The sequence below is a fragment of the Lissotriton helveticus genome, chromosome 7 (genome assembly GCF_964261635.1).
Source record: "Lissotriton helveticus chromosome 7, aLisHel1.1, whole genome shotgun sequence".
NCBI classification, from domain to species: domain Eukaryota; kingdom Metazoa; phylum Chordata; class Amphibia; order Caudata; family Salamandridae; genus Lissotriton; species Lissotriton helveticus.
In genome coordinates, this window is record NC_136068.1 from 1,900,672,905 (window position 1) to 1,900,691,059 (window position 18,155).

The 18,155-nt window shown below is 46.5% G+C and overlaps 1 protein-coding gene across 1 annotated transcript in view; it reads left to right on the top strand.

Annotated features, from left to right (window-relative positions):
* The first annotated feature begins 400 nt into the window (after window positions 1-400).
* Window positions 401-18,155, top strand: part of LOC144767841 (CD209 antigen-like protein C) — a 175,349-nt gene continuing 157,594 nt past the window's right edge. The window contains exon 1 of the mRNA XM_078651204.1: window positions 401-510. Coding sequence (XP_078507330.1) covers window positions 402-510 — 109 coding nt within the window. The 5' untranslated portion in view covers window position 401. The remainder of the gene's footprint in view (window positions 511-18,155) is intronic.

Here is an 18,155-nt window from a genome sequence, read left to right on the forward strand (position 1 = left end):
GTACATCTCAGTGGGGTGATTGATGATTGTGCAAGCCTGTTCTAATTCTAGTGTTATTGTGAAAACTGCCCGTTTTTCAGTTCAGTACTTACTGATGGCCCTTCCATACGAGCAGAGAATGGTGATTTGCAATGAAGAGCATGATTACCTCGGTTTATTTTTATAATATATTTTGTGGTCAGCATATAGCCCCAAAGTTAGAGTGACATCATTGCATCGTTCTGCGGATTTCTTGTAAGTCCGTGCGTTGCCCCTAATAGATGGCTTGGATCTGCAGGTCAGTGTCTTCCGCCTAAAACCCTGTGCTGGACGTGAGCGTTTGGGGCTGGCCTAGATGTGGTTTCCTCTTCCTGCCAAGATGAGCATGTTCTGGGGCTGCTGACTTTACACTAACAGAAGATATGAATGAAGCTGACTCCCCGACCCTCCACCAGATTGAGATGGCGGTTCAAGAGGAGGGCGAGCGGCCTGCCACAAGACTCAGACGAAGCCAGGAGCTGCAGGACTTGGGTCTGTTGGTGATGTTTTTTCAAGTTATAGTCAGTGTATGGGTAATGCAATGATTCTGGTCAGTAGCGTTGGGAGGGCAGATCACCTCCTCCACCACCATGAAATGTTGTCTCTTTGCCTGATGGGGTAAATGCCTCAGTGAGCAGGAAGCGGAAATCCTTGCACCAGCCTAAGCTCTAAGTCCACTGGTGAACTGTGTCACTGTATTGATGGAGGAGAGAGCGGGGGGATTGGTCCTTACCACTGTCAGATATGAGGATTAACAGAATTACAGGGATTTAGAGCCGCGGTGGAGAGGGGGATTCAGGAGAGTCATTACTGCAACACTATTTATTGGTCCATTATCGTAATTTTAAGCATTAAGGGCCTTATGTATGAAATACTATTGCGTTCAGAGAAGCTTGCAATTTGTAAAGTTACAGTATTTGCAAGTGCTAAACGTGGAAGCTGCAATGCACTCCGGGATCAGATAAGTCTTTCTGACTGCTGCAGGACTTTCTTTGGCTTATTCTGAATAGGTAAGAGTAGGGGATGGGAAATATGCTTCCCTGGGCCACAATGAGATGCTCTCGTGCTTGGATACCGATATCAGGGTTGCAACGGTTGACGGGTTACCACCAGCAACCACGGGACGGGAACCCCTCTGCAGTGTGGAAGCTTGTTCTATAGGACAGCTTTCACCCTGTGAATGGTGGCACAGGTGACACTTTAAAGAAAACGTCAACATGCATGGTATGTAAATTCATGGATGGAAGCCTGCTGTCCCCCAAGGCCTCCAGATTGGAATTTGTGGGAAGGGGCAAAATACTTCGTGAAGAGGCAGGGGCTGGTGCAACCATCTACGAATTAGCATTTTGCGAATTAACTGAGTAGTACAGAAGTCGTATCACAAAATAAAAGGCAGCCAGCCAGTTGATGTGCAAAAAGCAGTGTCTGGTTGAGACCAGCCTTTGATACATCAGGTCTTTATTGTTTTTCGAACCAAAGTTTTTGGACTATGAGGGAGTAATGTTGCATGGATTGGGGCTGTGGTCTGATTACAGAGGATGAGGGGAAAGATTGCCTTGTCTGTAGTGTTCACCACGGCCATAGAGTCTTACAAACCTGGCAGGTAGCTGTGGTATTATTTAGTTTAACACAAGAAGGAATTGGTAGAATGTTTTTCTCGACGGGTGGTTCAGTCCACTTCACAGAGCGGGAGCACCTTCTTGATTCACCCTCTAACCAACTGCACATAGGAAACTGGATCCTTCTCAGAAAGTGAAAATATGCATTGTTGAATTTTACGTCTTAGGTGCCCATACTTACATAAATGTGTTTATCAAACAATGCAAGTTAGCTATTAATGGCAAAGGCATGTGGTGAATATCAGTGAAGGGACAGAAAACTGGGGCACTGATAAACAGTTACAAATGTTTGCACTGTATAGAGAAAAGACACTGTTAAGCTTTGATAAAATGCAGAGAAACCGTTATAGGACAATACACTAGAAGTGATTTTATTTAATTAATGTGCACAGTCCAGTTGCTGCCCCTGACAAATACAGAGTGTGCAGAGGGTTGAAGATGCTTTGGCAGACAAGTACCTTCTTCAGGACCAGTAATTATTAATTTGATGCTGAGTAGTCACCAAAAATATGGGTTATGTTGATGGAACTCTGGTCGAATCCTTGTTATCAATGTGGATCAAATAAATTAAATATTAATTTAAATTAAATTAAATATATCAGACACCTAAGGGTGCTTTGATAAGGGACAGAGAGCATCGAGGTGTTAATTTTCACACAAATATTCGTTTGTTATTTTGCAATGAATATGATTTGTTATTGACACGCTGTTCTTGCAAGATAGCATGAGGTTACATGAATAAGCTTGCATAATCTCCATGAAGTTTATTTGGTAAACCAGTAATTAGAGCACACTTTGTGGCTTCGCGCACAGTAGATCATTATTGTTATCAGTGCTTATCAAAGTGAGAAATTAAAATCATTCCAAACAACCAGGCACTGTGCTAAATTTCAGTGCAAAAACTCCACGGAACAAATTACATTTGTAAAGCGCTTCTTCCCAGTTTCTGAGGCTAAGTTTGAGATTGGTCTTTTTAGGCCTGTTTTGCCTGTTGTATCACCACACCTTCACTGTTGTCAGCTGGTTTTACGGTGCACAAAAGGAAGCGAGCACAATTAACACTAAAATCTAAACCTGTGCAGTCCCTATGCAAGCACTTACGCTGCTTACACCTGCCTTAGCGCTGCATGCACCTCTAAGAAAAACAGAAACTTGTAAAGTATTAGTAGCTACTCTGATATCCATCAAAAAAGCTGGCTGAAGCCGAGTTTAAAAAAATTCTTTATTTGATTTTTAGAATACAACTTATTAGGGCAAAGCAGCATTTAACTACTTTAAAGAAGCTGGGTGAAAGAGTCCAGAGGAAAGTGTTTAAAGGAGGAAAGCACTTTTATTGCCAGACACAAACTTTATGATCACAAGAAAGTGACTCAGAAATCATTGTCACCTAAGACTATAAACTTGTGCTTTGTCCATCAGGCTGTAAGAAACTTTAAGAAACATTTAAAAATGTGGCTAAGCATGGCACCTATCATTTAGGTTCGATTTACTCAGAATTATTCAGTTTCTATGTCTATAATTAGAGAAACATGTTGGAAAGATCACTAAAAATGATTATCCTGGGTGTACCAAAGGTCTTTTTTTTACAGAATTGTGGGCTCTGGTTGACATTCATTGAAAAGATTTAACTTTATTTTCCACTCAAATCTGACCAAAGTGTAGAACATCTCTTCCAGACAAACCTTTCAAGACTATTATTTTGAAATATGCACATATGTGAGTTGTGTAACCTTTTTATTTAGCGGATTAAAAATATTTCCTCGGTTTCAAGAATGTTTTCCCCCTGCTAGTGATTATTGAGCTGACCATTGTTGTGGTCAAATTGTCATTATTTTGGTATAATTTCCTGGCACATCAGACGGGCCTTTGTTAGTCGTGCTTCAACTCATGATCACAATTGATTGAAAACTTAAGCACTTTGTTATGGAAATCAGTCAGTCAGTTAAAGTGTCTTCATTTGGCTTAAAACAGCAGCCATAAAAGGGCAGGAAACAACACATATAATATATTGATTAGATCAAAACAATCAATGCCTTCAGCAAACAATTAGTTAAAAACATTCAGTGGACAAAAGCTTGACAGACTAAACATAATTTCTTGTAAACAAGCCGTTTAAACAATGTATTATACACGTAACAACAAACCACATTGTTACCTTAATTTCACAGGACTTTAACCAATTAAATTTAAATTTTTCAATTCTGTGAACAAATCGGAGCAGATATCTTCTGATGTTAGTTATTGTGAAGCCAGTAATACCTGCCTTGCCCTTTGGATCTTTACATATCGCAATAATGGCAGAATATAAAATTTCCTAAGCCGAGTATAGAATTTCCAGAAAACTATGACGCGCAAAGTGCTCAATGCATTATAATTGTTGCAAGGGCATTCCATGAGATTCCCAAACAAGGTACCACATTTAGAAAATGCACCCACCTCATGTACAGCATTCAATCTAAAACATGTTACACAAAATCTGTGTTGATGATTTATAACCATCAGAAGGTGGGCTCCTTGTCCCCTCCCTGTCAATAGATCTAAATGATCCTGGATTGAGGATTTATTCAGTTCTTTTGCTAATCTGGTATCTTCAAGCTTAGTAGTGTGCAGGTGACTACTTGGGGTCAGTATTCTTTCTGGGTTACTAAAAAGCTCTGAAAACCCCGGCAAATAAAATGTGTTTTTTTAGATATGTTGGTGAAGGAATATGCAGTGCCTTGTCCAAATGTAAACAATCATTTATAATCAGTTTTGTGAGGTGAGGCTCCTGTTTCAGCTACACAGAAACCCACAATGGACAGATTTGAATTAGATCCCAGCGAAAGCTAAACCCAACTCAGTGTGGCATACATAGGAGAAGCAGCCTTGTGGGACCGCCAGCAGCTTCCGTCAAGAGTTATTCTTAGCTTTCCACATTTGGCCTGCCACTTCACATCTCCCCAAACCAGCTCTGTCTGTGGCAGTGCACAGGCATTTTCTCTTGTATAATGAGTGCAATTTCTTTAATGGGCTTTTGGTCAAGTTTTTGTTTAAGCCTAAAAATCGCCTAAAGGTCTGGAGAATTGCTGAGATCGCTGATACCTTCATATATAGTCGCAACTCGCCCCGCAGGAGAGCCCTCTATAAATAAATACACGTTTTTGTTTTATTTGGCCCAAAAATCATAGTAAATGTCTTTGTTAGACTGCGGTTAGGAATGAAATTATTTATTAAGGAAGTAAATTGGTTTAAAAGACCCAGGAGACCGTTTGCATTATCTAGCAGAAAGGCGCCATCCGCGTAGAGCTGCACAATCTTAGGCTGCTTGCCCAAAACAGTTAAGTCCTATCCCTCCTAACTAAATGGTCTGCCAGGTCATTAATATAAAGTGTAAATAAAAGTGGCACCAGGATACAACCCTGGTGGATCCCTCCAATGGATCGAATTGGCTCTGTGCGTTCCGTTTGGGCCAACAAGCGACCTTCCTGAAAGATCCCTGCATCATTCTTTCAGTAAGCCGATCAATGGATCTTCCACCCCCATCTCGGTCATAAGAGGCCAGAGCTCGGAATGGTTAACCACGTCAAATTCACAAGTACAATCCATAAAATAAAATATGAAGCAATGGCTTTAAACCTAGTAACAGTTTTTAAAAATGTGCATTAATGGCTGTGGCTCACTCCAGTTCAACTTTAACAATTAAGTCTTCAGAAAAAATAGAAATAAACAATACAATCCTATGAGGCCTTGTCATTGCATAAGCTAAAACTCTTAGTGCTACACTAATGTTACATCCTAGAAGGATGACCAATCCCAAGAAAGACAACGAGGACCTTATTTAAGCTTTAACGTCTTAACTGCTTCTAACGTTCCGCGCCAGTGTGGAACGTTCTGAAAAACGGGCAGGGCCGCGTCGGCCAACGGACTACCAAGGTAGTGCTCGCGACGGCTGTTGGTCGACACCCACAGCAAACGGGTTAAACTAAGAACCGGCACATGGCAGAGAGGTTCACATGGATTCCACCCATCACCTTTACTTTTGGTTCTGCGTGGTACCCAAGAGTGATGGATATGCCAAGGCGTGGCGCCGTACCTGCACCACTGGTGTCGAAGTGGAGAAGCAGTAGAACAAGCACTGACAAAGCCAATGGTTTTAACTCTTGTATAATGTAAAGGCTCCTTCAAGCCACCACCAGCTATGAGAAAAGGAGTGCAGGTGCAATGTTTTCTCACAGATAGGACGAGTATTGCAAGGACACAGCAATGGATTTTTCTTTACCTCAACAGGGGAGGTGGAGTGTGTGAAGGAGCTTCACAAGGGTCTCTCTCCTTGTCGCCCTCTCTTTTACACACACAAACACACGAAGGGAATATATATGTATTTACATCTACCCACTAGTACAGCGTGCATGGCAGAAGTTTCACCCCACTACCAGAAAGAAGCAACAGCATCAGCACAGCAAGAGGTAGTGCACAGCTTTGCCAGTAGCAACGCTTGTTTACAACACACTTCCCCACTTGTGTTTTTATTTTTATTTATCTTTATTTCTGTGCAGGAACACAGCTGAGCTTGGTTCATCTCAGAGCCACAGGGCCCTGCCCCCCATGCCTTCCTGTCTCATTCACGTTCTTGCGGTCTGCTGCTGTACTGAAGGTCCCCACACGCCCTCGCTAGTTTTTTGTTTCTTCTTTAAAGTGCAATTTATACATTTTCCCTTGAAGTCAAAACTCCACGGAAACCCAAAGCCTCTGAAAACATCTGCCGCATGAGAGCTGGGCCTGTTGCCTTTCGCCCGTGTAGAAAACTGGACGAGTTTTCCCTGTGTAGTCCGAGCCCATCATGCAAAAAATGCCAGGTATGTGGCTGCTTTTCTTCCTGAGCACCCCTCCTGCAGCCTGACCCGACAGTGGAGGGCAATTCCCTCTTTACTGGGGGAACACTCGGGCCTTGGGTCCGGCTCCCTCGTGGGTTTCACTGAACTTTGCAAAACAAATATTTCCACACCCCCAGCCCGCTCGGTGCCACGTTATCATCCGAATCGAGCCATCCCCCAGTTGCTGACCTTGAAAAAAGTATTCCCATGGATGAATGAGAGAACCAAGTCGTCCGGGACAGCCCCCTCCTCACATGTTCTTCATTCAAATGCAAAAGTAAAATGGCAATTTCCTTAGCATCACACAACTTTTAAATACATTGGGGCCGATTTACAAGCCCCTTGCGACACTGTTACGACGCCGTTGCCTCACTTTTGTGGTGCAGCAGCGCCTTAAACAATGCGCCACTATGTAACATATTTACAATATGACGCATCTAGTGAGACGTGTCACGTTGTAAAGCCCTGCGCTACATTATACCTGCGCCATGTATGCAGGGTGGGCGTTCCGTCGCAAGAAAGCCCCGTAAAAGTGACGCAGTGAAATCTAAAAGATTTCATGTAGTCACTTTTACATCCCCGCTGTGTCAAAACCTTACACCTGCTTGTAGCAGGCGTAAGGAGTGACACAGCACAGCAAATATAGGGCGCCCTTGAGCAGTGCTGGTGTTGCGTCCCGTTAGCAACACAACTCCAGCACTATGTCACCTTTACGCCGTCAGATGCGACACACATCTCTCTTTCCTTGCGCAAAGGTGCACCGCATTGTAAATGTAGCTGCATCCATGGTGGCGCAAGGGGTTTCAACCGTCACGCAAAATAACTGGTGCATCCCTGCTGATACGCAAGGATGCACCAGTTATTGTATATCTGCCCCAATGAATTCTGAACACGTCAGAGTGGAACAGAACATTGGCTTGTATGCAGACCGTTAAGTAACTCTAAGGGACGCAACAGTGGGCCATGGCCCTTTCAGAATCAATCATTTTTATCACATTATCAAATATGTGCAGTATAAAACAAAAAATGCCCGTTTAGGCTATTTACATGAATGCGTACTCATTAGTTTCCTTGTTTTTATGCAGTAGCCTCATATAATAACTCAGTTCCCTCACCTCAATCCCCTCATTTTTGTAGAACACAGCATTTATAAATTATAATATAAAAGTTATCTTTGGGAAAAACGTGCCACCTTTCAGTTTGTTGTTTTTGTACATTGATCCTTTGCTAACCTGTATTGATTTATTTTTTAGGTAGTTATTTTCATTCGGTATTTTTTTTCAAACACAATAAATCCACAATATAATGATGCAGCGCTGTGGAAAACTACTGTTTCTACTTTGTATCAGAACACAGGGGCATATTAGCAAGAACCTCGTTAAAATTATCACTGTTTTAGCGGCAGGAGACTGCACATCTAACCTGGGCTTTTATTGGAATTCTCTAATGCATATTAGCAAGCCCATTAACATTATCGCCGTTTTAGTGGCAGTTTCCTACCGCTAAAACAGCGATAATTCCAACGAGGTTCTTGCTAAAATGCCCCATAGTTCTTTTTTTTTTTTTTTTTTTTTTTTATTTTGAAATTTTTTTATTGAAAGAAGGCCGTACAAAAATATATATATACAGATGTGCGTAAAATGATGGCGGTCCTGTCTATGAAACAGTCCATTCGTGAGTTCGTTCTCCCTCCACTGGGAGAGGAAAGAAAGAAGAGAGAAAGAAAGAGGGGGGGGGGGGCACGCTCGTTGTTGTCTTTTACTGGGTCTTCCTCAGGTGCTCGTCCAGCGGGTCCCACATGTGTAGCTTGGCTTTATGTTCTTTTGAGAAGGTGCCTGTGATGTTGTCGGCCCCCCTCAGGAAGGTGACCCAGTTGACCCATGTCTTGAAGTTTGCTTTGGCTGTGTTTTTCCAGTTCGTTAGGATTATTTTAAGGGCTGCTGTGAGGAGTAGGTCGAGGAGTTCTCTCTCTTCTCTGCTTTTTAGATTAGCTGTTAGGTGTTCAGTCGCCAGGCTCACGAAGCTGATTTTCAGATCGGTTTTGAGCATGTCGTTCAAGAAAGTATTGATTTGTGCCCAGAACCTCTCGACTTTCACGCAGGTGAAGATGAGGTGCTCGAGGGTGCCTTCCTCTTTCAGGCAGTTCCAGCATCTGTCCGAGTCTGCGATGCCGACCTTGTGGAGTTTGGATGGCGTCCAGTAGGCCTTGTGAAGTAGCCAAAATTTTGTTTGCGCTAGCTGTGGTGTGATTTTGTTTGTCGTTGCTGAGCTCCACATTTTTGCTCGTTCTGTTTCGCTCAGTTGCCTGCCCAGGAGCGTCTCCCATGTATTAGTGGCTTTTTTGTTCTGCGCCAGCTTGGATGGGCTCAGGAGCTTATAGATCTTCGCCGTTTGGTGACCTGCTGAGTTGAGGAGCTGCAGGTATTTGATGATTCCCGGCTCTCCTCCGCAAAGGTTGGCTTTTGTTATTGCTGTCCTGATCTTTAGGAAGTTATAGAACTCTCGGTTCGGGAGGGCATGCAGCAGCTGTAGGTTCTGAAACGTCAGTGGTCTTTGCCTGGTCTCTGTTTGGCTGGGGGTGCTGATGCCTTCCCCGATCCAAATGTCATTATGCAGCGTCGCCCCCTGGTAGGTCACTTTAGTGTTGAACCAGATCGATTCCCATGCTGTGCCTTTCATCTTCTGCGCCATGTGCCTGTCCACTTTCAGCAGGGCCTCTCTCGTGTGTTTTAGTATGGCGTTGGCTTTTAGTGGATGCCGGTTCGCTGTTAGGAGTGCTATCGGCTTGAGCCCTCCCAGGATGTCTTGTTCGACCTCTAGCCATACTGGTATGTACGTTTGTGTGGCATCTGTCCAGGCGATACCCTGTCTCGCCAGACATGCCGTTTGGTATGTCTTGAAGTTCGCCAGATTAAGGCCTCCGAGGTCTCTTGACAGTCTTAGTTTTTGTAGGCTTATCCTTGGCTTTTTGTTTTTCCATAGGAAGATGTTTATAAGTTGGTCCAGTTTTTTGTGGAATATCTCTGTCATCGGGAGAGGTAGCATTGTTAGCGTGTAGTTTATTGCCGGTGTTATCATCATTTTGATGGTTTCAATTCGCCCCCACCAGCTGATGTACTTTGGTGACCATAACTCCAGCCTTTCTTTTATCTTTTTCAGCGTGAGATCCTCGTTGTGTTGTAGCGTTGATGTGAGGTCTCTCCCAAAGTGGAGCCCTAGATATTTCAGTGGTTTCGTCTGCCATGCCAGTCCGGATTCGCCTAGGACCTCTCTTGTGGTGTGGACATTCATTGGCTTGCACTCCGATTTCTCCTTATTGAGTTTGTAGCCTGAGGCTTCAGCGTATTCACCTATTGTGGCCATCAGTGCTTTAATTGACGTGGAGGGGTTTGTTGTTGTAATGAGGATGTCGTCGGCGTACGCCGCTAGTTTTACGGTCTTCTTCTTGAGCTTGACGCCTGTTATCTCTGTGTTGTCCCTGATTCTGGCTAGCAGGGGTTCTAGGGCGAGCAGGAAAAGTCCGGGGGAGAGGGGGCATCCTTGTCTGGTGCCTCTTCCCAGCGTGAGTGTTTCGGATGCGCTCCCATTCACGACTACCTTTGCTTTCGGTTTGTTGTAGAGGGCCATGACCATTTCCGTGTATTTCCCGCCTAGGCCAAAAACTCCCATGCAGTTCCTCAGGAAAGGCCATGAGACTCTGTCGAAAGCTTTCTCTGCATCCAGCGCTATCATGACCGCCTGTTCGTTGCTACTTGCCGTGTGGTTGATCAGGTGGCACAATAGTCTTGTATTGTCCTGCGATAGTCTGTTTTTTATGTATCCCACTTGTGAGGTGTGGATGATGTTTGGCAGGACCCTGTTTAGTCTGTTGGCTAAGACCTTTGCGTAAATCTTGCAGTCGACGTTTATTAGTGATATTGGTCTGTAGTTCTGGGGATATTGTGGGTCTTTCCCCTCCTTGGGAATTATGGTGATGTTTGCTTCGCACATGGACTCCGTCATCCTCCCGTTCTGGATGCATGTGGAGTACGTTTGTGCCATTAGCGTTTTAATGTGGTCGCTGAATGTTTTGTAGAAAGTTGCTGAGTAACCATCCGGTCCTGGCGCTTTGTTCCGTTTCAGTTGGCATATGGCTGCTTCAATCTCTTCTTCCGAGATGTCGGCATCGAGCGACTTCCTTTCTGCTTCCATGAGTTTCGGCAGATTGATTTTGCTGAGTAGGTCTCGTCCTGCGTCTTTGTTCAGGGTCTGATCTTCAGTGTACAGTTCTTGGTAGAATCGTCGGAAGACCTCCAGTATGCCCTTGTTAGTTGTTTGAGATGTGTTCGTGCGATCGGTTATTGCTGCTATCGTGTGTTGCCTCTGTTTCGCCTTCAAGTAGGACGCCAGCTGCTTCCCTGCCTTGTTAGCTGCGCACAGGTTGACTGACTTGAACTTCGTCAGCCATGATCCCGCTCTTTCACTTAGGATCCTGTTCAGCTCGTATTTCTTTTTTGTGAGCAGGGTGAGCGTGTTCTTGTCCGTTAAATTTGCACAGTGACCTCTCTCCAGTGCTGTTATTTCCTCCTCGAGCTCAAGGATTTTCTTGTTTCTTCCTCTGTTTATCCTGGCTTTGATGTTTATCAGTTTCCCCCTTAGTGTAGCTTTGAGGGCGTCCCATACAGTGTCTTTCCCTACTTCACCATTGTCGTTGTGCTCGAGGTATTCTTTGATTGCGGCTTCAATTTCTTTAACGTTCTCTCTGTTCTGGAGGATGTCATCATTCAACCTCCACCTCCTCGTTGGGTTTTCGTTGTGTTTCCCACTTAGAGTGAGTGTTATGTGCGCGTGGTCCGAGATGGTGATCGGCGCTATTTCCGTCTCCTCTATGAGGTGCGTGTGCGTGTTGGACATCAGTATGTAGTCGATCCTGCTATAGGAGTTGTGTGGGTGTGAGTAGAAGGTGTACTCTCGGGCTGTCGGGTGTTGGAGCCTCCACGGGTCTGCCAGATGTTGTTTAGTGCATAGGTCTTTCAGGGTGTTGTTGTTGTTATTGGAGTTATGGCTTGGTCTATTCGGGTGTCTGTCTGTTGCCTGGTCCATTGTCTTGTTCATGTCCCCCGCTGTGATCAGGAGGTCTTCCTGGGGTAGGTCGGATATTTTGCTATCCACTCCTTGCCAGAATTGTTTGTCTTCTGAGTTAGGGCCGTAGATATTGATCATGTGGATTCTGTCGCTTCCTCTCTGGACGCTTGCTATGAGCATGCGGCCGTCTTCGTCAGCGTCCACTGCTTGTGTCGTTAGATTGGCCCTTTTGCTCAGGATAGTTATAACTCCTCTTTTCTTTCCTTTAGCCGGCGAGCAGAGTACTTCCCCTATCCATCTAGCTTTGAGTAGTCTTGCCTCTTCTTTTGAGAGTTTGGTTTCTTGGAGCATGTATACATCTCCCTTCAGTTTGGCCAGGTAGTCCAGGATTTTCCTTCGTTTGACCGGGTGGTTCAGTCCTTTAACATTCATGGACACTATCTTCATGTCAGAGGACAGGCCAGCGCTTTTTGGGTCAGTCATGGTGGTCTGATTTCGTCGCTTGTGCTTTGCGTTCTGCAGCCCCCCCCGGGGTGTAGGATGGGAATGGAGAGATAGAAAAAGTATAGGGTGCCTGTGGAGAGAGGCAAGGTTCTAGGTCTTTTGTTCGTAACACAAATGGTGGCTCTGCCATGTACTGTCTTTTCCGCCAGCTTCACACCCCCCCCTGCCCGACCACCTCCCCCCCTCCCCCCTCCCCCCCATCCATAGTAAACCGGGTGTGCGACAGCAAAGGTCCTCACACTCCCCCCCCCAAGTTCTTCCTGAGTCTCTGTTGTTGCTAAAAAAAGGATATGTTAGTCGGTGTCTTGCCCATTCTGCCCGTGGCCATGGCGGCCTTGTTGAGGTAGGTATGGTTAGGACTTGCTGTGCGATTGCTCGTGGCAATCTGCTCGTGTCTCGGTGGCTGCGAACACTTGTTGTGTGATTGTCTGAGGTAGGTTGTTGCTGTTGTTGAGTTCAGGGTCTCGGTGCGTGGTTGCGCCTGCGTGCTACCCCAAGCATATTGTTTCGTTGTTGTATATTCTTCGTGTCTCAGTGCTCCGTGGCTGCGGTCGTTCGCGTTGTTTGACTGCCAGAGTCTCGGTGCTTGGTTGCTCTAAGCGTATTGTTCTTTATGATCGGCGGCTGCTGGTGTGTGCTTGTTTTGTGGTCGTTGTTGAGGTAGGTTGCGGTTGTTATTAAGTTCGGAGTTTCGGTGCATTGTTGCGCATGCGTGTTGCTACTCCAAACACTCCTTCTTATTTGCTTCCTTCATGTGTTTCGTCAGAGGATGCCCTTCTCTTTGCCCCGGGGCTCGGTAGCTCCATCTCTTCTGGTTCCGGGCCTTGTAGGTAACGGTGTAGGTCGTTGGGGTCGTCAAAGAATCTGCTTCCATGCCTATCTGTCACTTTCATCTTGGATGGGCCTGCGAATGTGAATGCAATATTCTTTTTCCGCAGATGTTCTCTTTGGGCTAGGAAGCCTTTCCTCGCCTCTACTGTTAGTTTGGAGAAGTCTTGGGTGATGGTTACTTTGCTTCCATTTATCAGCATCGGGCGACCCTTCCTGGCTACCGCAAATATCGCCTCTGTTTGGTTTTCTCTTAGGGGTTTGCATATAATGGGTCTAGGGGCATTGCTGTTCATCTGCTTCCTGGCCCGTATGCGGTATGCTTTGGTGATTTCCAGCGGTTTGTCGAAGCTGAGTCCCGTTATTTTAGGTATTAAGGCCTCCAGCATCAGGGCGCATGCCCCCGGTGTGTCTTCTTCCTCCTCGGGAACTCCCAGGAGTCTTATGTTCCCCTTGCGGCTCCTGTCCTCCTGCTCCGCCATGGCCTTTTGTAGCGCCGTTGTTCTCTTTATCACAAGGCCCATGTCCTTATGCGTTATGTTTGCGTTGTCCTCCAGCATGCCTATTCTCTTCTCTACCTCGTCTATTCTGCCATTGGCTCTGCTTTGCTCAGCTCTGATTGCTATTAGCTCCATCTGGATGCTGTCTACTGTCTTTTTCGTGGCTTTTGCCAGCTCGTTCCCTTCGGTTATTTTCTTCAGGAGCGTGTCCAGCGTGATTGTGCCATCCCCATGGTTGTTGCGCTCCTTGCCCGGGGAGGGTGGGGTCTCTTTCTTGCTCTTCTTCAGGTCGTTTGTGCCTTGTTTCCCGTCCCTGCCCGCCATGGCTTCGGTCCCTCTTTTGGCCTGGTTGATCTTGGGCTTCCCTTCTGTTGGTGGGTGTCTTTTTGCGGCCTTGTCTCCCCCTTTACCCTCTTTGACCCTCAGGGTGTTTATCGACGTTATGGGGTCGTCTCTGAACCTGGGTGGCCACTTGACCACTCTGGTTTTTGTCCTATACTCCGCCAGCCTCCTGCACAATACTCTCTGGTCTTTTTGCCTTTGTTCTGGTGGTCGTTTGTTGCTCACAGCTCCCACAGCTCTCCGGGCTTCCCCTTCCCACCCCTCGTGCTCGTGTGTACTTGCCGCCTTGTCTGCTTCGAGTTGGCTGCATGTACCTTCTATCTCCTTAGTTGGGGCTTGTTGTGCTTAGTCTTTCCGTGCCCCTCGCTGTTTCCGTTCCACCTCACGCCGCCGCCTGAGCTCACCCGCCTGTGCGTGTCACTTGTGCGCTTGTTCGTTTTTCCCACCGTGCTGTTTGCCGTTACCTCAAGATGGCCGCCCCGTGCTTCTCTCCTGTCTTAAGATGGCCGCCTTATTGTCGGCTGTTCCTGTTCCCGTTGTGGTGGGGGCCTGTGGTTGCCGCCTTCTGGCTTTTTGCGCCTTGCTGCGCATCTAGAGGGCTACCCACCCTTGCCTTTATCGCCTGCGCTCGTCCCCGCCTTGGTGCTTCGTCAGGCTGCTGCGGCGGAGAGGGCCTCCCTGTGCCCTCTGCCCCGTCGCCGGGTCCGCCGCTCGTTGTTGTCGACCTCCGTGTGTCCCTCTTTGTAAAGGGGGACGCCTTGATATTGTCTGAGATCTCTGGGTTGCCAGCGCCGTCTTTTGAGCGTGCGCCCTGTTCCTTGTTGCCTCCTCCTTCCGCTTGATGCGGTTTGTATCCCCGCTGTTCCGCTGCAGGGTGTATCAGTAAGATGGCCGCCCCGTGCTTCCTCCCCCTCACCAAGATGGCCGCGTTGTTGTCGGCATCCCTGCTGCTGCTTGCTGTGCCTGTGCTGTGTCTTAATGGCTCCCCCTTAGGGATCGCGAGATGTGGAGGTGGCCGGCTCGTTGCTGCTCTGACCTGCTTTGCGCTGTTTGTTGGGTTGTCGTACACTGGGGGGTGTACCGCTGTGAGGTGCTTTGGCAAGATGGCCGCCCTTTGCTTCCTCCCCCTCACCAAGATGGCCGCCTTGTTGTTGGCTTCCCTGCTGCCTTGACGCTGCTTGGGCTGTGCTTGAATGACTACCCCTTTTTAAATTTCAGCCTTAGTTCTGAGTTGCGGGTTGTAAGAAGACGACCAGCGCGTTTGCTGCGCTGATCTGTTTGCGCTGTTCGCTTTGGGCTGTGCTTGAATGACTGCCCCTTTTTAAAGTTTTTAAATTTCAGCCTTCGTTCTGAGTTCTGAGTCGCGGGTTGTAAGAAGACGACCAGCGCGTTTGCTGCGCTGATCTCTTTGCGCTGTTTGCTCGTTGCTGCTCTTGACCTGCTTGCGCTGTTTGTTGGGCTGTCGTACACTTTGGCAAGATGGCCGCCCTGTGCTTCCTCCCCCTCACCAAGATGGCCGCCTTGTTGTTGGCTTCCCTGCTGGCCTGACGCTGCTTGGGCTGTGCTTGAATGACTGCCCCTTTTTAAATTTCAGCCTTAGTTCTGAGTTGCGGGTTGTAAGAAGACGACCAGCGCGTTTGCTGCGCTGATCTGTTTGCGCTGTTTCGCTATGCCGGAGCTTGCTTGCTTACTTGGTTGTTCCCCCAGCGGTTGTGCCTGCTGCACCGGTCGCTCGTCTTGACTGCCTCTCTCTCCTCCTGAGACGGGGGGACCGGGGTGGTCGGACGCTGTGTTTTCGGGCTGGCTCTGCCCGTCGTCTGTGCGGCTTGTTATCTTTCCCGGGTCTTCCTGGTCACGCCGCCATCTTGGGGTCGCTCCTCTCTCCCCCTGGCAGCTCGTCTTCCCTCCGCCGTCACCTCGTTCTTTGCACTTTTTTTTCCGCTGAGCCTCGCATGGGGTGCCAGTTCGGTTCCTACACACCTCCCTTGCTTTTGGGCCCGTTTCTCTCGCGTTAGACTATGATGCGCGCCGCTCGTTGGACTTGGGGGTCGGGAGCTCCGGACTTAGGTCTCCAGCCTCCTTGCCATCCAAGCCACGCCCCAAAATGCCCCATAGTTCTTACAATAACACCACAAGATTTTTTTTTGTTAGAAAACGGAGCCCCTGGAGACGGTGTTGTGAAAGTGCTACCTGTTGCTAGAAAGACGGTTTTCAAGAAGATGTATTACAGGTCAATTGTGAGCTACCAGTATTTCGCTGCATTATTGGAGGAGCTGCTGCCTGTGATTTGAGTTTGGGAGTATGCCGCCCTATCCCTGCTGATTCTGCATTTTAAAACTCCCTTCACCGGTCTTGTGAGGTAACAGGAGCAGCATGCAGCCCCCCTCTTCTCAAACAAGCAATGCCATGCAGCTGCCTAAGATGGATGCTGGCCATAAATAAATGTCAGATACCAGCACACTGTTCCAAAGCCTTCATTTGGATGGGTGTTAAATTACATCAACAGATGCATTTTATAATGCTGCACTGAATTTACTTTTCTTTTTTTTCTTGGTTCTTTCTTTGTTTATTCCTTGTTTTCCTTTCGCGTCTTCTCTATCTTTCTATTCTTTCACCTCTCCTTCTCTCACCTTTCCCTTTTTTCGTCTATCTCTCTTCCTCTTTCTTCCTTTCTCTCCTCCTTTCTTCTTTTCTTCTTTTCTGCTTTTCTTTGTTTCGCTCTTCCTTTCCATCTACCTTTGATTCTTCCCTTCATCCTTTCGCTTTTCCTTTCACTCCATTCTGATTTCAATATTTTTCCATTATCTCTTCCTTTTACCTACCTTTTTATTCAACATTCTCTCATTTTGGGGTTGCCTTATTAATGTCTTTCTTTCGCTCTGCTTATTTCTTTTTGTCTCTCTTTTATCAACCTCCTTTCTGTCTCTTTGTTACCGCCTCACTTTCATGTTTCCTTCTTTCTCCACTTCATACCTTTTACTTCGTTTCTTTTTCGTTCTCCTCTGTAGTCTTCCTAAAAATAATTCTCTCCTTCTACTCTTTCCATTCATTGCCTCTATCACCTTTGTTTCTCTTCTTTGTTACTTCTGGCCTTTCATCCTTTTCTCCTTTGTTCCTCCATTCTGTTTTAGATCTCGACTGGGGAGCGATTGCGCTGTCTCTGCGAAACATGCTGTATTCGGGATTTGAGCTTTAAAAGCTCTGCCCATTTTCAAGAACTTCCCGTGTTACATGTGCTGTTGCTCAGAGTTTGTGAAACAACAATGAATGCACAACTCATATTAAATCTGAGTTAATCCATGGGACTTTATCCAGCAATATTAAAAAAGAAAAGCAACAGAAAGCCAAATGCGTTGGTAGTCTCAGTAATGCGACCCAAAATAATATTTGTGAACACCAATGTTTATAAAGCAGCAAAAAAGTCTGCCAATTTATTTCACAATCCTATATACAAAATATTAAAAGATCCCAAGAGTTGGGGAGAAACTGCCAGGTGCAGTAAAGAGTGTAAAAGTATGTGCTCAAGTGAGAAGGTAAGTCAAAAGAGTAATCCAATATTTAGAAACGTAACTAAGGTTCTATTCACTTAGTATATAGCGCATGCCCCACCTATTTTGATCATACGCTCAGTCTACAATTTTTTAATGGTGGAGAGGGGAATGAGAAAGGGGTACAGACGTCAAAAAAGGGGCAGATTGTCAGAGTGGTCAAAACTCTGCAAACTCGGACTTTATCACCCACCCCTAATGCAAACACATATTTTACTGCCAGGGTTTAGCAGGACATTTACAAAAGAAAGGAAGCCAGGTCTGCTCTCCCCCATGTTTCAAGAGGACTCGCAAATATAAGAATAAGAATATAAGAATATATAAGAATTTTACAGCAAAGCTTATCTTCTGTCAAGCATAGGCTTGCATTAAGCAGGAGCCATGTGCTCTGCCTACCGCAAAAAAAACTGGGGTAGAGATGCACAGCAATGAGGACGCTTTTTGCTGTCATTTCCTTCTTCACGTCCCACTCCCCTAACACTCATGGGTGGAATTCTGCTGAGTTACATAAAAAGCTCCACGAGATTGCGCTGAGTTCCGTAAGCAGGCGGAATTGGCACGTTGGGCTGATATGTAGAGTGGGAGCTTGATCTGCGCTGCAAAATCAGCACAAACTGCACCATGCAGCGCACCAGAGGGTGTTGCTTCTATGATGCTGCTCGAGTAGAATTTTGAATAGAGCGGCAGCATTCTCACCGCGAGCCGCAGCTTTCTCACCGCGAGCGGCAGCTTTCTCATCGCGAGCGGCAGCTTTCTCACCGCGAGCGGTAGCTTTCTCACCGCGAGCGGCAGCTTTCTCATCGCGAGCGGCAGCTTTCTCACCGCGAGCGGCAGCTTTCTCACCGCAAGCGGCCGCTTTCTCACCGCAAGCGGCCGCTT